The sequence below is a fragment of the Amphiura filiformis genome, chromosome 3 (genome assembly GCF_039555335.1).
Source record: "Amphiura filiformis chromosome 3, Afil_fr2py, whole genome shotgun sequence".
NCBI classification, from domain to species: domain Eukaryota; kingdom Metazoa; phylum Echinodermata; class Ophiuroidea; order Amphilepidida; family Amphiuridae; genus Amphiura; species Amphiura filiformis.
This window is the reverse complement of record NC_092630.1, coordinates 39,265,230-39,285,641: the sequence shown is the minus strand read 5'-3', so window position 1 is coordinate 39,285,641 and position 20,412 is coordinate 39,265,230. Positions and strand designations below refer to the sequence as shown.

Below are 20,412 nucleotides of genomic sequence, written 5' to 3'. Positions count from 1 at the left end.
ATTATAGCATCACATTTTGATGTTACATGATTTGTAAATGTAATTTTTCGATTTTGATTTTTCAAATCAACATCGAACACCGTAGCTGTCTCCCTCTCTGTCATCTGGTCAAAAGATTCATGTTAATTTTTGTCTCCAATTAATCAATTTGCCTTTAGAGAATATTGCCATCAATTCTGTCTATCAAGTTGGATGCATTTCCCACACAGTAACTGTCCTTGCATAACTTCCTTTCAATGCTGCAGCACTACCTGCCACTGATAAGGCAATCATTGTGTAAAGCATGCCAGGCCAACCATAGTTCTCTGCTATAGCACCGACTATTGGACCCTGTAGAACAGTACCAAGGCTTCCAAAACCTGTTGAGAAATGACAAAAGGTATCAGCCAAATTAACACATTTTCAATGACAGTTCATCAAGATATCAATTTGAGAGCCTGGACTCGGTCATAGTTCTGCCATATATTGGATTGTTGCATAAGAACCAAAATAAAGTACATATGGTTTTTGTCCCAAAAAAAAACCTAAAATGAGTTGCCTTCTTTAAACTTGATCAAATAGAATTGTGCATGTAGCACTTTGTTCATATTACCGGAACAACACACTACATGCAGAACACAAGATAAGCAGCGCACTCTTGAAATCAAAGTTGAACACATGGCAAAATAATCTTGAGATAGAAAAGAAAACGAGCAAAGGTACACCAATCTTGAGATTGACTATATTTTGCCCTTGATAAAAGACATGCAATCAGGGCACAGTCTACATTTCATCTACATATCCTTAAAACTTTTCAATATGCTTTTTCCAGCATTTTTAGCTTTGACAGCTAGTTGCCATGCCAATTGCCATGGGCATGAAAGTTAGTCCTAAAAACACACTGGTCAATCTGTCATCATAACCAACTGGACTTGGGTCACCATAGGCCTGCTATATGCCCTCTGGCAATTCCAGTGCTGGGACTACTTTCAACCACTATTTTTATCAATGGCATCATGTCACGTCATGCCCTGCTCAGCTGACCTCAGCACCGAGAATGTGTTGACATTCAAAAGGTCAAACATCAGCAGGTGTCGAGTTCTGTTCAGGTATAATGAGATCAAATTTAATATGATATCCAATTTTGGAAAATGAAACCAGTGGAACAAAACTTATTATTTACCCTCGCTTTTCTCAAGTTCTTTAAGGCGGCGAAATGATACTCTTGAAAAAGTCTTTTCGCTGTGATTTGAAATACTTCATTACTTCACATTTCTCAAAGAAAAAGTGGACAATCTGATAAAATATAATGAAATAACAGGTTCTTGGTTTTCTAGTTTCTAGTTTCATGCCATTTGCCTATTCGGTCAATCGGCATGACTTCAATCTCCCTGGATCTCTCCATCCCATTGGCTGTTTTTGCCAGGATTTGGCTGTTCCATCTCAAACCCTCTGACATGATGGGGATGCTTAACATTGCACTCAATGTGGGAATCACAAAGCATACATGTACCATAAAATAAATACCTCTTGGTGAAACAATTTCCTATGAGGTGAACTCCCAATAATTAAAATTGGCAAATTATTATTTTCTGCAGAGAAAATTGACTGCAATTGAAAGGCCTTGTATAAACCAATAGGGATTTCATGAGGTGTCCCCTTTGACAGATATGAGAAATGGGTTAAGTACAAGAGATGGAACAATCCAGACTTAGAGAATATACGATAAACTTCACAGTTTTACTGTTACTAAAAAGTCATGCTCTCCCTTACCATTGATAATTCCAGAAACAGATCCTTGTGCATTGTAGCCATTTCTTTCCCCTAATTCAGCTGCTAATGAGCCAGATAATATAGGATCAACACCACAGTTAAACACACCAGCTAATAACATCCAAGTCACATTGATATAATCACCCCAGGAACTTGTCAGATGAAAGAATAAGAATGCAAATGCACTGAGTAAGATGACCATGGCCGTCCCTAGCACCTGTCGTCCATGAAAATACCTGCAGAGAGGAAAGATTTAGCAGTTTAAGAAAAGGGATATCAATAAAGTTACAAATAAGAACTCAAAAGCAGAATTTTTTTCTGTATATTTCAGAGAAACACTTCTCCGTCATCAGTGGGTGGTACCTGAATAATTGGTTCATCCAAAGCCTAATCTGAACGTTGGTGGTGTCCAGTTGTGTAGATTTCTTTTTGACATGGGAGGGATGGAAAAATGTCATGAAATATAGTGAATCCGGCACCTTTTGTTGACAGAATAAGGTTATTGTACAAATGCGCGCGAAGCGCTTGAAAAATTTTGCCATTTCAAAGCTAATCTAATGAAATATTGGGCAAAAGTGGAATTAATTCGCGCATAGCGCGAAGAAAACGGCTTTGGGGGCTAAAATGGCCAAATGTGAGGTTAATTTGGCCAGAAACCCACATACATGCGTCAACATTGGGGGAATGATTGTATGGACCATCCCCCCCTGACAAAATATTGGGGGGGATTTATCCCCCATCCCCCGGGATCTACGCCTATGGTGGTGTCCTAGGTAAAACAGCGAGTAACCAGGTCTGTGAGTAACAGCTCAGCTATTGCAGAACACAACAGATATGAAGGGGGTATCAATAAGTTTTTGAAACCCCCTCGTATATCTGTAGAAAAGACAAGTTTTGTTAAGCGCAACTCCACACTCAAGAATTTATGCTTCTTTACTGGAATTACCTAGGACACCACCAACATCCAGATTGGGTAGAGGATCAGTCGGTCAACATTCAGCTACCACCCATGGATGCTGGAGAAAGGTTTCTCTGAAATAAATGGAACCAAAAAAAGGTGAGTGTTGAAAACTTGTATTAATATCTTACATAATACCCAATATATTTTGTACATACCTATTAATAGCAATGCCTAATGTAGCACTTCCCAGGACACCACCAATCTCAAAACTAGTTGATAGCATCCCAGCTTTCTGCTTGTCATAATGTAACTGAAATTGAAATTATAGAACTGTTAATTTAGAAGGTGGAAAAAAATCCCATTCTACAGGTGGACAGACTTGCCAAGTAGGGCCGGTTGGTCAAGTTTTTCTGAAAGATGCTGAATTGCTCGAAACATTACCTTCCTTTCACCTTTTTATATATGAATTGACAAGATGTGTTGAACAATAAGTATGGGAACTAACCTTATGTTTGATAACTTCCTATAAACAAAAATACTTTCATTAGAGGGTTAACCCCTCTCCTCTGAAATGTGAGTGTGAAATGTCAACAATTCCACTTTGGCCGATATTTTAATTATAGTTTTTACAAACGTAATCAAGACTTTTTGGCCCTTCATCCAAAACGAAAAAGACATTTTTTGTTGAACAAGTTCATCAGGTTTGTTGATTAAATAAACAAAAAGACATTTTAGCTTGACAAAACCAAGTGAATTTTTACTCACTACAATATTTTGTCCTTCACATCGGAATACTTCATCAGGTATGACTGGTAATTATGGTCATCTGATCCACTTTCCTGGGAGGTTGGTTTCCGATGATGAAGTCTTCAGATGTGAAGGACGAAATATTGTAGTGAGTAAAAATTTACTTGGTTTTGTCAAGCTAAAATGTCTTTTCATTTATTGAAAAGACTTATTTATAGGATTAAACTTTTGGTTGTGCCTAAATTGATTATCCTTGAAGTTGACAATACTCACTTGCTGATATAAATACATAGGCAACCACATATACATACAATAGCGCACTATCTTCACACAAAACGTTGACATGCAAACCTCTTTCAACATCCTGGAAAACAAAAGGAATCAAAAGAAACAGCTCCTTAAGGCGTGTTGGAGCGGTACTTGAGCTAGCGGAGTTTGTACTCAAATATTAAACAAAAATAAAAGCTCTCGCTCACTGGGAAAGGAATGGGCTCAATATGAGATACAAAGGCTCATTGTAATGGGCTTTATTTTTCCTGTGCACATTTTTTCCTGGGAGGTAAATGATAAAAACCTTTGTTTTGAACTAGTATTATTTGTCATAACTCAATAACTGCAATGCACATGGAAATATAAATGTGACCAGTAAGATCAATGTATTACCCTGCAGAAATAAACTGCATTATGAAGTAAAATTACCAAAAAAGGGGAAAAAATATGAAAGCTCTGACTGGCCTTAATTCAGGTGTGTTATTATCATAAAGATGCCAAACAAAATTAGGTAATCTTACTAGTTGCAAAAAGTAAGCATTTGATGGAAAATCAGCACTTTTTTTTTCATTTTTTTTTATTCAAAATTTTGGGCCCAAGCCATGGTAAATCCGGTAAACCCTGTGTGGCCATATAAACAGTAACTAAATGACTAATTATGTCACCGTTGGCCAAATCACTTGCAAAATCCTGTACATTTTGGTGTTTTAGATTTTCTGATTTCTCAAATCACTTGATATTGCTTTAACAAATTTATGTAAAAACATACGGTATAGCCCAGAGTTGTTTCCAAGTCAAGCTATCACTTTGTACAGCCTCCTTATCCTGCTTATCCTCATCTGCAAATTCAAAAAATATTCATTACAAAACAAATAAGTAATAATTTACGAAATATTACTAGAAACAAAAACTAAAGCAAACTAAGACAATGTGGGTATGTCAATAATGTTTGATTACTGTTCCTGTATATATATCCTGTTGTACATGTATGTATGTAGATCATCTTGTAGATTTGTCCACAAGTTGGTTCAATGTAGGGCAAATGATAATCCATACTACTTAGTATTTGATTTGTCATTTATTTCTGAATAGGAGTCTGCAATATCATGGAGTTTAACATGCACTTCTTGGTCTGGTATAAATTGCAGTAGTGCATGTATACAAATAATTTTGACTTTTAATTTAGATGTTAGACACCCATGGGGTTGGGTCTTACCTCTGTAGAGGCTGAAAATTTGAACACATACACATTTTCCAATTCCAAAGTATGTGGTAATACTACAATTTACATCTTTTTTGTTAAACTGATGAGGATGCAGTCATCATAATGAAGTGATCATTGATACATCACTGTGAACACCATGGGAATACTTACCTTTATTATGTGGCAATATTTGATGGTTAGTAGGTGGACTTGGTAGTGATGATAACACTAGACAACCAACAAATCCCTGTAAGTGAACATATGGAAGTATAGACACTGTAATAACAGATCGATTTCAAGGGACAAGCTACGACTTATTCTTATCTTATGTGGTTTAGCTTGTAAGCACTGAATTTCATTGGTTCTTGCTTGTCGTCTGTCACACGGTAGACTATGGTGTCTGTATCATTGCTGAAAACGCCTGTCGACATACGGGCTAGCTGTGTGTGTGTTGCGCATTCTAAGCGTAGTGCATATATACCATGCAGAACATACAACTTAATTTGTAGACAAGTTGTGTTCATCTTAGAATAATGGAAGTTTTTATAATGTTAATGCTATATTATAACTTACCACTATCATGGATGGATAGAGGAATGCAGACTGCCATCCGTATTGAGCTTGAAGATGTACCTGCATGATGAAATGAAATTGATGATCATATTGGGATTGAAATTATAATAATATTTCAGTGGTATCAGTGGTATTGTTGTAATTCAGCTGTAGGCATGTAGCCAGCCTATTGTTTACCCTGTGCATTATCACAGAGAAATTTTCATCCCATTCGTGCTCAATTATACTTGAATATTACTAGAGTTGACCACAAAGACATATTTTTCGCCATCCTGATTTTACTTTTAACATTTCCAGTCCTTGTATATATATAGTCTGCACACTTCGCACCTGGCTGGCTATGTCACTGCTCAGCTCATGATGATAACATAGTTTCAATCCTGGTCCTATGTACTATATGGGGAATGGTAAATAAATACAGGAATTTGATGACAACTGTACATGTGGCCAACGACATACCATATAACAATTTCACAGCTATCAGAGACTTGCCGCTACGAAGTGCACACCCTATATATACCACGATAAACCATCACAGCCAGAATGAGCTCCCAGAGTTCTCATACAAGTAAAGAAAGAAAATATGTCAAGGGGAGTTTTAGTTAGCTCAATATTTTACAAGAACAAACAGGGACTGCACAGAGGTATGAACCCACTTTGCCGAACACAAATGCACCACAGTCCTGAAGAAAATTCTTACCGCTAACATAGTTCCCATCACACCACCACCAAATGTGCATGTTCCCCATATACCAAATATGGATGTCCTCTCTGCTTGTGAAAACCATTTCCCTATTGCTTTCACACAACTTGGCCAGGCTTGAGACTGTGGAAAGAACAGTGTAATATATTGCACAAATCTGATCATGAAAAATGTGTAGAATTGTATGATGTAATAACTTCTGCAATGTTTTATTCAAATGCTGTTAAAAGTGAAAATCTAGTTGATTCATGACAATTTCTTTAATTAAAAATTGAAAGTAATAACAGTTACTCAAAATCAATTTTTGTCTGGAAACATCTCATTTCCCTGATCATTCCAAAATTATTCACAAGGGTGCGGTCCCTTGCTATTCCATTTTTGAGTCTTTTCAGATTACACAGAACAAACAAACATCGCTAAACAAACAATCCAACTTTACCTGTGCTGCCCCATTAATAAACAACATCATAGCCATCATATAAACACTTTGTTGAGAACCAAATTTCACCTACAGGTATAAAATAACATCAATATGTTGAGTATCATATGTGACACAATCTAGGGAAATGAGTCGGATGTCGCTAATATTGATTTTGAGATATTGGCAAAGAAAGTGTTACAATTCTTTTGTTTTCTATTGTTTTCAGCAATTGATAAATTGATGTAACTTCACAAAAAAAAGTTGTATCAACATGGGGTTTTTAGTTTCTGAAAGCTCTATATGTCCTCTTTAGAAACCTATATGTAAAACACATTTTCAACCAGGGTCGACATGTGACTCATTCCCCTTGATCATGTCACATGTAAGTACAAAAATAGGGGATGATTCCCACAAATTGGAACATATTTGATTCACCTCAAGTTCCCTAGTGACGCACAGTCATACATTCGCTAGATTCGCTAGTTCTAAGGTTCGATATCACTAATTAAAGAAAAAGGTTCTATATCAATAATTTCAAATAAGGTTCACTATCACTAATTTTTTAATTAAGATTCGCTATCTCTAATTTCAAATAAGGTTTGCTATCTCTAATTTCAAATAAGGTTTGTTATCTCTAATTTTAAATGAAGTTCTTTCAAATAGAGATAGAGAGTTTAGAGATACCAGTAAAATTTGAGATAGCGAACCATAGAACTAGAGACTCTCTACACGTATGCAGGTGTGGATCGTATGAGAGTATGCCATCGAATGCGGTCAGTGGCAGCCCTGGTCGCCTCAGTGATGCTCAGGCCTGTGATAATTTTGATGTCGTCAAGCCAGCTCGCTGCAGGTCTGCCTCTCTTGTGTTTTCCCTCAACCATTCCTTGAACAATTGTTTTCTGAAGGCAGTGATGTCTGTTGATGTGGCCAAAGTATGATAACTTTCTAGAAATGATATCGGCTCGCAAGGTCTTCTGAACTCCAAACTCTTGAAGAACCCACTCATTTGTTTTCCTCGCAGTCCATGGAATCCTCAGCATTCGTCGATAGAACCACAGCTCAAAAGAATCCAGTCTCTTCCTGTCAGATAATTTCATCGTCCAGGATTCAGATCCATATGATGCCACAGCAAATGCTGTTGATTTTAGCAAACGAACCTTGAGGGATGGTGGAAGTTTACTTTTCCACAGTTTGTTCAGAACTAGAGACAATGAACCTTATTTGAAATTTGGGACGGTGAACCTTTATTACAATTAGAGATAGTGAACCTTATTTGAAATTAGAGATAATGGACCTTATTTGAAATTAGAGATAGCGAGCCTTATATATTTCATAAATGTATACATTTTTGAAAATGACTTTAAAATATTTAGTGTTTGCTGGGTAAATATAGCTCATGAAATTGTAGACATGCAAAAAGCATCTAGATTACAAACATGGAAGTGGTAACTTACCATGGAAAGTGATGATATCAAAAGACAAATTCCAAGAGTTTTCCTAGAACCAAATCTGTCTGAACTAGAACCAGCTATCATCTGAAAGATGAACAATTTGCATAAAAGGTAGTAATATGCTGATACTATATCTTTTACCAAGACCACAAATAGTAAACAATTACCAAAATAACTTAAGATTAAAGTAAGACAATGATTTGGCAACAATATGCCACATATCATTAATATTTTTAACCAGTATGGACACAATCAAATCCTATTCAAGTTCAACCTCATAAAATTCTTGTCTATTCACATCTTCTGAAAGCCGTCTTTATGGATAGCGAGTTGTTTATTTTGTTTTATATCACTTGTACATAAATTCTAGACAGTTCATTGGTTGATTACCATTTATCATTTTTACCATCAGCCTCTCCGTGTGATAGTTTCTACCATCATAGTGCTGCGCCATAGTGCGCCTGCGCCAAGCCGTGCGCTGACTCTTAGACTTGCCGATTAAGTTGTGGGGTGGACCCCAAAATGCGAAGTATATCACGGCAAAACATGGTGTTATGTTGTTTAAAAAATGTATTTCCTAACTTAAATAGTATTTTAGTAATATAATTTATGTACGAGTGATATAAAACAAATATTAACTGTCTTAAATTCGTGCAATGGTCGAAATATAATATAATGTATTGGTCCACTCCACTCGCCGTTCTGGCTCCTGGCATGGAACAATCCATCTTTCACCTCGTGATATATTTCGACCATCACACTCATAGACAGTTAATATTTGTATACTATTCAAATGGCCCACTAGTCAGAACTTCTGGTGTAATTGCAGAATATAGTCCGCCCCTGACAGGTTTTCTGTCTAGCAGACCTTTAAAAATTCCCCATTAGTCAGAGTTCTTAGTAGCGGGTTTTCTGAACTGAACAGTGGCTTTCCGAGTAACAGGTTTTCTGACTGACAGGTGCCCCCAAATTTTCATGGGCTTTTGGCCCCAAAGACCTACCTTATTTAAACACTGGTTGTAGGAATATTGGGCTATTCCAGCTGAAATCCATACACCCCTTGTAGAAGACATGAGCCTTCCACACAGGGATTGTGAATTTTAAATAGGGTTACCTGAATGGGTGACTCCACTTGAAATTCACACTCCCTGTGTGGGAGAGTAAAGTCAGCCTTCTATAGGGGGTGTATGGATTTCAACTGGAATAGCCCAACGTCTTACCTGTAGAGTAGCATAAGGAAGCAACAAAGCTGTATCCAACCAACCTAGCTCTGTCCTAGTAAGGTGCATGGATGCTGCAAGATCTGCCTTCACCTAAAATATCACAAGAAAACTTGAATTGACTGGAAATAGGAACTACAGTTTAACAGATAATCACACTCATTGTTCTGGAATGCTCTAATAATTTATCCTTTCCTCCAAAAAGTTCAATTAAAAAATAATCTTATCTTTATACTGTAAAGGTTTGCCGAATGGCGCTATGGGCTCTCTTGATATAAGTGGAATTTGAGGCACAACTTAAATGGGCCCTCCTGTAAATATGGACACAGAACCTCAATTCTTGTTTGAATTTTATAGGAGGGTGCTTTCTATTTGCACATGAAATTTATCCTAAGGCAAAGGAACCCAAGTGCGCAATAGGCAAATCTTTATGGTATTGATTTAAAATACTGTAGACAAATGGTAGATGATTTTCTTTCTCTATGATAGTCACTTTTAAAAAAGTATGTGAGATCAACCATAATGTTGCACACAGTTAGTCTGAATAATCAGTCCTAGAACAAATTTTCATTTACTGACATGATCGACTGATCGTGTTCTGGGTCTGAACCATTTCCATTTAAAATCTGGAAGGCAAATGGGACAAAAGAAGCACATGGTCCTACTTCATAGCTTTTTAATCCCCTATTCATGGTGCGTGGATCACTCTACTGTGGGCCATCCTTCTGATACTTTGAGTGTTTGGACAACCGGAACAGTTTTGACAGGTCTTTTGTCTACCTCTCTGTTTGTAAACAGATGAGGATGTCAAAATTGTCATCCTCGTCGAATAGGAAAGTAACAGCATTAGTATGGCAACTTGCACACAGTTAGGCTTACATTTATTTACAGTATTGTATTAGTACTAAGGCATATCCTCATATCAAAACCACTATGACATTGTCAGTACAGGTGCAAAATTAAAACCACAATTAATGTATTCTATTATAAATGGATCCTAGCTGATCTAAATGTATTACACAGCCGTGACGTTAGTCACGGCTGTGTCTTTTTTCTTACAGGTTCTTTCTTCTTTCTTCTTTCTTTCTTCTTCTTTCTGCCGACCACTACATTTGCTCTAGCACTTACATGCTTACACCGATTTTGACCTAGCTTGGTCACAACCATCATTGACCATGCCCCTACATGTCATATGAAACTCGTGGGGTCAAAGGTCACGCAGGGGTCATAGGGGTCAAAAACGTGATTTCAACTCAAAATGCTTCTTCTCTCACAGATTACGTGAGGACAGTGACACCACTTGCACACATGCATTGTAATTATCCAGTGTCTATGGGGTCCTCACAGATTTGGGGTCAAAGGTCATTAAGGGGTCACTTCCGGTATAAAACGAAAAAATTTCAATTTTTTTTATTTGCTAAGAAAAACATAGGACAGTAACGGTATGTTCACACATAAATTGTAGTTACCCTGTGTATATGTGGTATTTTTTATTTAGGGTCAAAGGTCATTAAGGGCCACTTCGTACAAAACGAAATACCTTTAAAATGCTTCTTCTCCCACAAATTACGCCGGACAGTAACACCACTTGCATACATGCATTGTTATTATCCAGTGTCTATGGGGTCCTCACAGATTTGGGGTCAAAGGTCATTAAGTGCTCACTTCCGGTATAAAACGAAAAACCGTCAAAAATTTTATTTGCTAAGAAAAACATAGGACAGTAACGGTATGTTCACACATGAATTGTGGGTACCCAATTCATATGTGGTATTTTCTTATTTGGGGTCAAATGTCATTAAGGGGTCACTTCCGGTCTGAGACGAAAAACCTTCAAAATGCCCCTTCTGTCACAAGTAACATAGCAAAGTGGTGCCACATGCACCCATGCATTGACATTAGCCAATGTCTATGGCCGGTTTCATATATTTTGGGGTCAAAGGTCATTAGGGGTAACAACACGGCTGTGTTCGTGGGTTAGACCACAGCTTAGTCTAGTTTAGTTTTTGTTCTAATTAACTATATGGGATGTTTTTGAGACATTTTCAATTTCCAATATTGTATGTATGACCACTTACCACTCCAAGAGGTTTCCTCAACAAGTAGGTTGATGCATATGCTATCCATGTGAGGAAGAAAACCCAGCCTTGAAGGTAACTGCTACACATCTTCAATGCTTCAAAATACCACCTGATGTTGAAAGAATGCCTAGGTAGAGAATTTTGAAAAAAAGGTAAATTATATTCATCACACATATGCACATTATTTTATTGTAGAGGATTTACCTGATCAAAATAGAGGTTATCCACTTTACTCATGTGTGACTTCTAACGAAAGGCACTGGTTCCCGTAGTACTCCTCATTCAAACCAATTCAATGCATGACCTCGGAGTTACCTGCATGACTTTCGCAGGCATTTTGAAGCAGTTATGGTTGCACATGCAGGTACTTCTTTGAAAGTCCTAAACAAGGTATAGCAGTCGCTGGTAGGATATGCAGCTTATAGAACACGGATAACCTCTATTGAGATTTTGACATCTGAACAGGCCTCCATAAAACATTCAGGCTTTCTGTGATCTTAAAGTAGGCCTGAAAAGTCCTCACAACTGGGGGTTTAGATGCTTTATGGCACAATCTGAGCCTTATTTGGGGTTGATCTCTTGCATAAAATTAATAACAAATATTTCAATTTCAGAAAAATAGAGCCAAAAATGTTCAAAATATATGTATCAAAATAATTTCAATTTAGCATATGCAAAGGGCAACATTAAAATTTGTATAAATTAACTTCTGCTTCACTGCTTCAGTACAGTGAAATGGTAGAAATACACACAAAATAACAGGACCTAAATTGAGTCTTTGTCAATTACTTTACCTCCCTCCCAACCGTGATGAAGGGATATACTCAATCATGTATTTGCTCGAGAAGTCTAGCCAAGAATTTGCTCACCGATAGCTTCACATTCTAGGCTAGAGACCATTGCATTCAAAATCTAGTCGGATTCACTAAAGCATGACGCCGTGTAACGCAATGGAAGTTCAGAAGTAAACACAGCCGATCACGAGTGAGCAATGTATGAATATATGGAGAGTTCAAACAGGTTGTTAATTATTGTCAACATTAATATTTTGCAACATATATAATGAAAACAATTAACACTGAACTTGACTGAAGACACCCTATGGCACAACTTGAGAACAAGTCCTCAAACATTCGAAATTTGTAGTTAGTACGGTACAACTACTCCACGCTAGTCCATACAGGACCAACGGAATATTTAGCACCATAATCAACGCCGTCAGGCGTTGGTCCTTACACATTGGGTCGCTACCCCCAGCAGTGCACCCTCATTATAATAAACAGTGACCAAAACCAAACCAGTCGATGAGTTACGCCATGAATCCAAATATGGAAAATAGCCCCGCCCACCATTCGTGCCATCATTCAACCGCATCTATTACATAACTGGGACTCTCAAGTCATCTCTAGTACTTGGTATCTCAATCGATTGATTTTGATAATGCAATAAAAGCAATACAAACTTTTGAGGTCGCTTACCAGTGCATAGTAGATATCTACTATTTCCATGACCAGTGTAAATCGGGCTAGTATGAATTAAATGAAAGTTTTTTGTTGCTATATCAGTGCAGAGATAATGTAGGCATAATCAGTGTTAACAAAAAGTCATTTATATGATTCTAGGTTTGTTTTCTTTTTTATTTAAAATTGTCACATTTGTCGATAGGCCTAACCGTGATACAATTAAAAAAGCTAAAAGAACATTAATTCTACACACCGTTTATTTGGAACTGAACTTTGATTTATTAAAGTCTGAAGTCATAATGTACGATCTTATATAAATATGAATTTGGTTATTTTTTTTTCAAACCTTATTTTTTTGGCATATTTGTAATGTATACACATGTCACAACTTCCACCTGAATGGAATCAGCAAAATTTGTTGTGTTTGTATGTAAACAGAGCAAAGTTTGACATAAAGTCATAATTCAAGAATTATGACTTTATGTCCTCCTATAGAACTGCGTGTTAAGCGGCCAAAATAACAAGCAGTGTTTACCTCGTTATTTCAGCTCAAAATGGACAGAAACCATTCCCGATAATTAGGGCCTATTAGTATTACTGGTATTATTTCAGCATTTTGAATATATAATGACAAATTTAAAATTTGAAGGAAATCGTACATTAAGCCTTTAACACCTAACTGGAAATAATAGAGTGAGTAAAATAAAACAAAAGGCGATACAACTCGCAAGTACTGTTGATATTTCAAATGCATGTGAAGAAAAAAAGGAACGGAAAAATTACAGTATATTTCTAATCATGAAAGGGCCTGTGATTACTATTTGAATTTAGGGTTTTGATTTAAACTATTTTAATATCAACTCTTTAAAACAACATGGTCCTCTCGTTTTAACCGAGGGCATGGGATTCACCACTTTTAATTGATCAATCGAAAAATGAATTGATGATTTAATAAAATAATATAAATTTAATGTAAATAAATAAATATTTTCTTTCTATAAATAAATGGATAAATAAATCAACAAATAATACGAATAAAATAAATAACAACCATAAGCCTGATAAATGGCAATATATAAATCAATAAATGAATAGAAAATAAATAAATGAATAATAAAACCAATACTGATGAATAGAAATAAATATATATATTAACGAATAATTAATGAATACACATTAGGTTAATTCCTTTTCTTGAAAATAATAAGTTCAGCAAGTTCTTTCTTTCTTTCCTTCTTTCTTTCTTTCTTTCTTTCTTTCCTTCCTTCCTTCCTTCCTTCCTTCCTTCCTTCCTTCCTTCCTTCCTTCCTTCCTTCCTTCCTTCCTTCCTTCCTTCCTTCCTTCCTTCCTTCCTTCTTTCTTTCTTTCTTTCTTTCTTTCTTTCCTTCTTTCCTTCTTTCTTTCTTTCTTTCTTTCTTTCTTTCTTTCTTTCTTTCTTTCTTTCTTTCTTTCTTTCTTTCTGTCTTTCTTTCTTTCTTTCTTTCTTTCCTTTCTTCCTTTCTTTCTTTCTTTCTTTCTTTCTTTTATGAGTGAAACCCAAAGTTTTTATGAAGCGTGTGTCCTCCAATTCTATATTTTTCTTAAGGGGGTACTACACCCCTGTGGTAAATTTGTGACTATTTTTGCATTTTTCTCAAAAACTAAAAACACACTGGTAACAAAAGTTATGTTTATTATTGGGGCAAGGAATCCAATTACTACACTGAAATTTCAGTGAATCAAGACAAGCGGTTCAGTAAATATGATAGGAAATGAGGTACATCCTAGCGGGACCTCATTTTCTATCACAATTGTCGAACCGCTTGTCTTGGGTCACTGAAATTCCAGTGTAGTAATCGGATTCCTTGCCCCTATAATATACATAACTTTTTTACCAGGGTGTTATTAGTTTTGAGAAAAATGAAAAATAGTCAAAATTTATTGAGGGGTGTAGTACCCCTCTAAACATGTTAAACGAATAGGCCAACTATCACAGTTAATAGAGGTTGTGCATATGACGTATCATATACCGTAAATATGGCGGACTACTCAAATCAATTCAACAAAAGCATGAGTGCAATCTACCGAGACAGTTCGTCTCACATACATAACAAATGCACTACGATCAAATAGGTTGATTACAACATTTGATTAAATGGACTGCACTGGCCCATGATTACGGTGAAGGACACCGGTTCAAATCCTTTGTTTGTAGCCAATCACTAATTTCAAGCACAATCTCTATACAAAAATAGTAACGAATCGTGGTTAACCAGGACAATATTAAATGTAGTGATGACAAACAAAAGGAATTGATTGTGTGCAACCTACAGGTCAGTGAACTGAGGGTAAGAAGAAAACCGAGTATTATAATATCATTAACACATATCAACTGAAGAGGATTAATAATCAATTTAGTTATTTAATACTTGTGTCAATCCCAAGCTAGAAGCTAGTGTTCTGGTAGCAGGTAGGCAAGCCACACCTACTGACAGCTATTGATGATATTCAGTCAATCGGATTGGCTGAATATCACTAGTAGCTGTCAGTAGGCGTGGTTAATCAGTTTGACATTTCCCCCGACTTTCCGGGAAGGATATGTCTAATGTAGAAGGACCCACGCCTGACGGCGTGGACTATCGTACTAAATGGAGCGTGGTCCTCCTTGAAGGACTACTCCACGCCGGTCTCTGATTGCCGACTTCCGTATCTATACTGCGTGATCCGCAACTCGATTCAATTGAGTGGCGCGTTGAATGACATTTATCTTCAACGTAAAGATACACCCATATAAAAAAATCTGCTACTATACTAAAATGCAGCAAACCTTTGACGAGCGCGTATTGTAAGCATACATCGCGTATTTACTGCGCTTACGCGACTTGTCTCTGATTGGCTGCTAAGGGCTTATATGTTGTTGCTGAGTGGAAATTTATGAATGAACTGTGCGCCGTACGCGTTGTTAGCGCCGAATTTGCAACATCACGGTAGTCGCGCTCGTCAAAGGTTTGCTGCATTACAGTATAGTACTTTGTCATTGACATTTTTAAGCTTTACTGTTGACTGTTTTCATGTTCAGACTAGTGTCACACTACAGTACATGGTCTACATCCAATACCGAACTATTCCATTACCTTGAATCGACGTTCTCGTTGACATATTATGTTAGAAACATTATGGACACTCACAAATGTGTTTTCGCTCTCCTTTTATGCATTTAATTTTAACACGTAGTTCAAATTAATTAGCATCAGCTGTTGTTGTTTCGTATCCCTGCCCTTAGTGACAGCTCGTAGCTCGGAGTTGACGGCCTGTGACACGGGCACACACCACTAAATAATCGTCCCATTGAAATACACGGGAAAATACAAGAAAGTAAGTTTATTTTTCTACCCCATGTAACAACATTTTTAATATTTTGATCAAACCAATGTCTTAAATAAAGATTAAACTTTTATTTAAATTTAATTTTTGGGACAAGTTAAGACAAACTTGAGAGATACGAACTCCTGAACAGCGCCATCCCGAATTTCAGCCGACACGCTCGCCTCCTTACCAGTTCCGGCCATGATATTGTTCCGAGGGCCTATTACCCATGCACATTCGATTCAGAAAATTTTCTGAACAGATATGTAATGTTGGGGTCCTATTCTATCTTTTTTATCAAAACAACCAAGAGTCACTCAAATTTGGTTCCCTCGGGACGCCGATATATTTCGCATAGGTGCTATTTTTACCGGAACTTTGAAAGGTTACACCAAATGCGGAAGGATTTAGTGTAGTGCACCCACACTGTTGAATTGCTAATGACGTAAGATGACGTCAAAAAAGTTTTTAAAGACCCATTCTCATCCAGGCGATTGTAAAAATCATCAAAATACAGATTTTGGTACCTTTGTCATTGTCATAGATGTGCTAACATAGCCTGCTAGTGGTTCAGCAGAAAGCCGTGTATTTAAGACAAAATAAGGCAAATTAAGGGATTTGTAATATTATACGGTATGCCCCTGTGATGACAGCTAGTAGACCTAGGCCTATATAAATTTATAGCTAGGCCTAGTTTGAATGTGGCTTCAACTTTGTTAATAGGCCTACTGTTGTTTTCTTCGGGGTTTTTTGCCCATTTTTTCATTTCAAAATACCAATGACAATTTGAACGACTTCACATTTAAAAGGGCATTTCGTGATCCACAACCTCATCCCCCACTTTTCTCAAAAAAAGTTACCACTGGAAACCTCTGGCTACATAACGTTTATGTACCAAAAATTTCTTGCAGATTAGTTCGTTTAGCAAAAATATCGTCAAATTTGAATTTCGTTCTGGTATACCAGAACGAAATTACAACAGTTGCCTATGGAGCAGTGTAGGCCTACTACACATAAGTATGCGTAACTCGTAAACGCAAAATCGGAATCAACTGAAATTTTGGGAATAAGCTTTTTTCGTGAATAGCTACTAAACATGTCATAAAAAGAGGATGCTAGGATCACGAAATCCTCCTTGAAGCAATTTAAAAACAAATTTAATTTGTTAAAACTTGCGCCTGTGATCACTGAATGGGCCTTTAAAGAACCGGACAGCACGTTTCCACAGTTAGGCCTATGGGTGTTTTTTTTTGGGGGGGGGGGGGCATGAGAGCACATGAGAGTGAGACACGTCAAATTGTATTCTGAATACGAGGAATATCCTTCTGATATTAAATAATTTTGATTTTTTGAAATTTACGATAAGGCCTTATTTATACAAATTTTATGGCAAATTATTAACAATTTATATTTTTGATATTTAACAGTCCTCGAAAGTCCTACAGTGTTTCCCCAAAAGACCTCAAATATGTAGGTCTTTTTGTGAAAAAAACCCGTATATCTATTAGAAAGGTCAAAATTTTCAAATGACGGACGGCTTTTCAAAACTAAAAACATGGCATTTTGTCAAATTTAATTAAAAATTTATAATTAAAAAAAGGAAATGAGTTATTTCAATTTTTCTTTTGATTAGTCAAGTTACAAAAAGTAGTGCAAAAATGGGCTCAAATTGGATTGCAAAGGTGGTTTCTAGAAAAGGGGTAAATTTATTTAGTTGCAAAAGACCTTACTTCCACAAATTTTTATTTATTTATTATTTGTTCGGATTTTGATAATCCTGGATAACCCAAGAAAGCCTCTATTGAAGCTTATTTCCATTGGGGTCCATTTGAACACCGGGGCGGGTTGGGAACAGTCAGGGGTTAACACCCTACTCTTTTCGAAACTGGCTGCGAAATACATGTACAGGTATGTCTCTCTGCACACGGGACCGACGGCTTAACGTCCCCTCCGAAGGACGGAGTACTTTCATGATTCATTTACCCAATTCTAAATGAACCATGGGGAGAGCGGAAGTCTGAATTTAATCTACAGATGTTGCCAATTAATTTCAGACTTTTTTTTCCAAGTCAAAAGGCGCGATATAAAATAAATAATAAAATAAATAGGAAGGCTTGAAAATTGTACCAAACCTATTCTTTTAGTATCTATTCATCAACACTTTATTCAAAACCAAAATGTTTTTCTCAAAAGTCCGAAGTAGATGTAAGGGCTTTACCAACTAAGCTCTTCATTTGATTTTGCATTTCAGCTCACGCACTTGTTTGCAGCCACGATTTCATAAATTTTCCGTCCAGCGATTTCCCTATAAATTTGCCTTGTTATGTTGAACAATCCAAAGAAATAATTATGGTAATTATTTCAAACTACGGAGCACAACATTATGCCTTAATAAACGTAAATGCAGAAATATCTACCTGATTTCACAGCCTCGTAGACTAGTATTTCTCACATGTTATTTTTGTCACTTTAAATTAAAAACAAATTCCAATTTTTTTAGGCGAAAAAGACCATCCTACATGTCCATATTCGATTTATGGTAATACAATGAACCGATTTTGAAACACGCATATTTTTTGAGCCTATTGTATATTTTCCACGGTAACGAGTTAACGAGTCAAAATTACTGAAATTATTTGACAGTTTAACTAACAAATACCTAGGATCTCAGACGAGCTAAGATCGCTAGGTTAATATACTATAGTTTTACTTACGATTCGTAGAATCAATGATTCGATAGCATCCTGCAAAATATTCCTTTTGAGGCTGAACTTGTCTCCCGGACTTGTCTTTCACACGACTCGTCATGTTTTGGAGCGTTGTTATATGCAAGTCCAAAGCAAATCGAGACACGCTAGGGCCAGTCATCCCCCAAATGTCCATTTTATTTCAGGTACAATGTAGTAAATGAGCTCTTTAATGTAAGCTAATGTATAATAGCTTATGATAGACCATGTACCATTTTAAAATAATGTTTAAAATTTTCTAGCGTGCTATGCGTGATTGTTTCTCCCCTTTGAGTTTTAATGTATACTTTAGCTATTGACATTCAATTTATAAGAGGCCCAAAGTTAATATTAACACTAAACCTAAGGAATCGGATAACAACCAGGGTTCGCAGGTTTTTGCCGCGGGTGGAAAAACCGCATTACATACCAAGAATCAATATTCCTGATATAATGTCCGCACGTTATATTCGTGCGATAGCCAAGGCCCTTTCCTGTCACATCATTTTGGTTATTATGTAGCTGGCTATTCATGTTCACTCAACCTGTACAGTCGAAGGCCGTCCACTTACATAAACAGTAAGAATCAGTGTATCAACTGTAGAAAGAATGTCCTTCTGATATCAAATAATTTTGCTTTTTTGAATTTTCGATATAATACAAATTTTATGACAAATTATATTAAAATTATATTTTGATATATAACAGTCCTCAAAATAAACTTTATAAATGATATGTACTTAAAGTGTATGTAGGTGGGATGAAAAGCCGACGATCAATTGAAAATGTTGACCTTTCATATTGAATATATACATTTTTCCCAAAAGACCTAATTTGTTTTGGTATTTTTGAGAAAAAATCCATATCTTCAATACGAAAGGTCAAAATTTTCAACCATCGTCGGCTTTCATCTCAGCTACATACACTTTAAGTAAATATCATTAGATTTATAAAGTTTACTTATAGGACTGATAAATATCAAAAATATAAATTTTAATCATTTGCCATAAATGTGTATTATATCGCGAAATTCAAAAAATCAAAATTATTTGATATCAGATGGACACTCTTCGTATTCAGAATGCAATTCGATATGTCTATGTCATGAATATGCTCTCGTGTCCCACAAAATGACAAAAAATACTGTTCAAACGCTCATTTCCTTTTCAAATGACTCGTCGTTTAATGAACTTAACAATTCCTTAGTAATACTATTCACCTACTAGATTAGGTCATTATCCAAAACTGTTTGCTCGCTAAATAGAAGATATTAAAATGTTTTTGATATGCAAACATGAGAAAATCATTGAAATCATATTTCAAATATATTTTGAATATCTTATTAATTCTTAATGTATTATTCATTTATTCCCACATTCTTCATTCATTCAGACTCACAGTCACTAGTAGCAAAACCAACAAGTACACATCAGAGAAAGAAAATAATGAATGGTAAGGTATAGCAAAATTAAAAACAACTGGCAAATATTACACCCCTAGGATAAATATATAGGCATATAGGTATTATACAAGCATTTAACAATTTACATAACGA

General features: G+C 36.2%; 1 protein-coding gene across 1 annotated transcript; it reads right to left on the bottom strand.

Moving 5' to 3' along the window:
- Nucleotides 1-79: 79 nt before the first annotated feature.
- Nucleotides 80-16,007, bottom strand: LOC140147688 (glucose-6-phosphate exchanger SLC37A2-like). The gene is made up of 13 exons (XM_072169454.1): nt 15,900-16,007; nt 11,321-11,450; nt 9,243-9,335; nt 8,026-8,106; nt 6,590-6,658; nt 6,148-6,273; nt 5,448-5,507; nt 5,046-5,121; nt 4,440-4,509; nt 3,674-3,764; nt 2,869-2,963; nt 1,753-1,988; nt 80-359 (listed from the first exon to the last, which is right to left on the bottom strand). Exons 2-13 carry the CDS (start codon nt 11,408-11,410, stop codon nt 184-186), a joined length of 1,263 nt encoding a protein of 420 aa, XP_072025555.1. The 5' UTR covers nt 11,411-11,450; nt 15,900-16,007; the 3' UTR covers nt 80-183.
- Between the last annotated feature and the right edge of the window lie 4,405 nt (nt 16,008-20,412).

What these genes read in the sequence shown, in the direction of transcription:
- LOC140147688 (XM_072169454.1), bottom strand. Translation starts at nt 11,410, where the DNA reads ATGTGTAGCAGTTACCTTCAAGGCTGGGTTTTCTTCCTCACATGGATA. An exon ending in TTATTAATGGGGCAGCACAG is followed by an intron (nt 6,274 to 6,589) that starts GTAAAGTTGGAT and finishes TTCTTTCCACAG; the next exon opens with TCTCAAGCCTGGCCAAGTTG. An exon ending in TGATGGGAACTATGTTAGCG is followed by an intron (nt 5,508 to 6,147) that starts GTAAGAATTTTC and finishes TTCATCATGCAG; the next exon opens with GTACATCTTCAAGCTCAATA.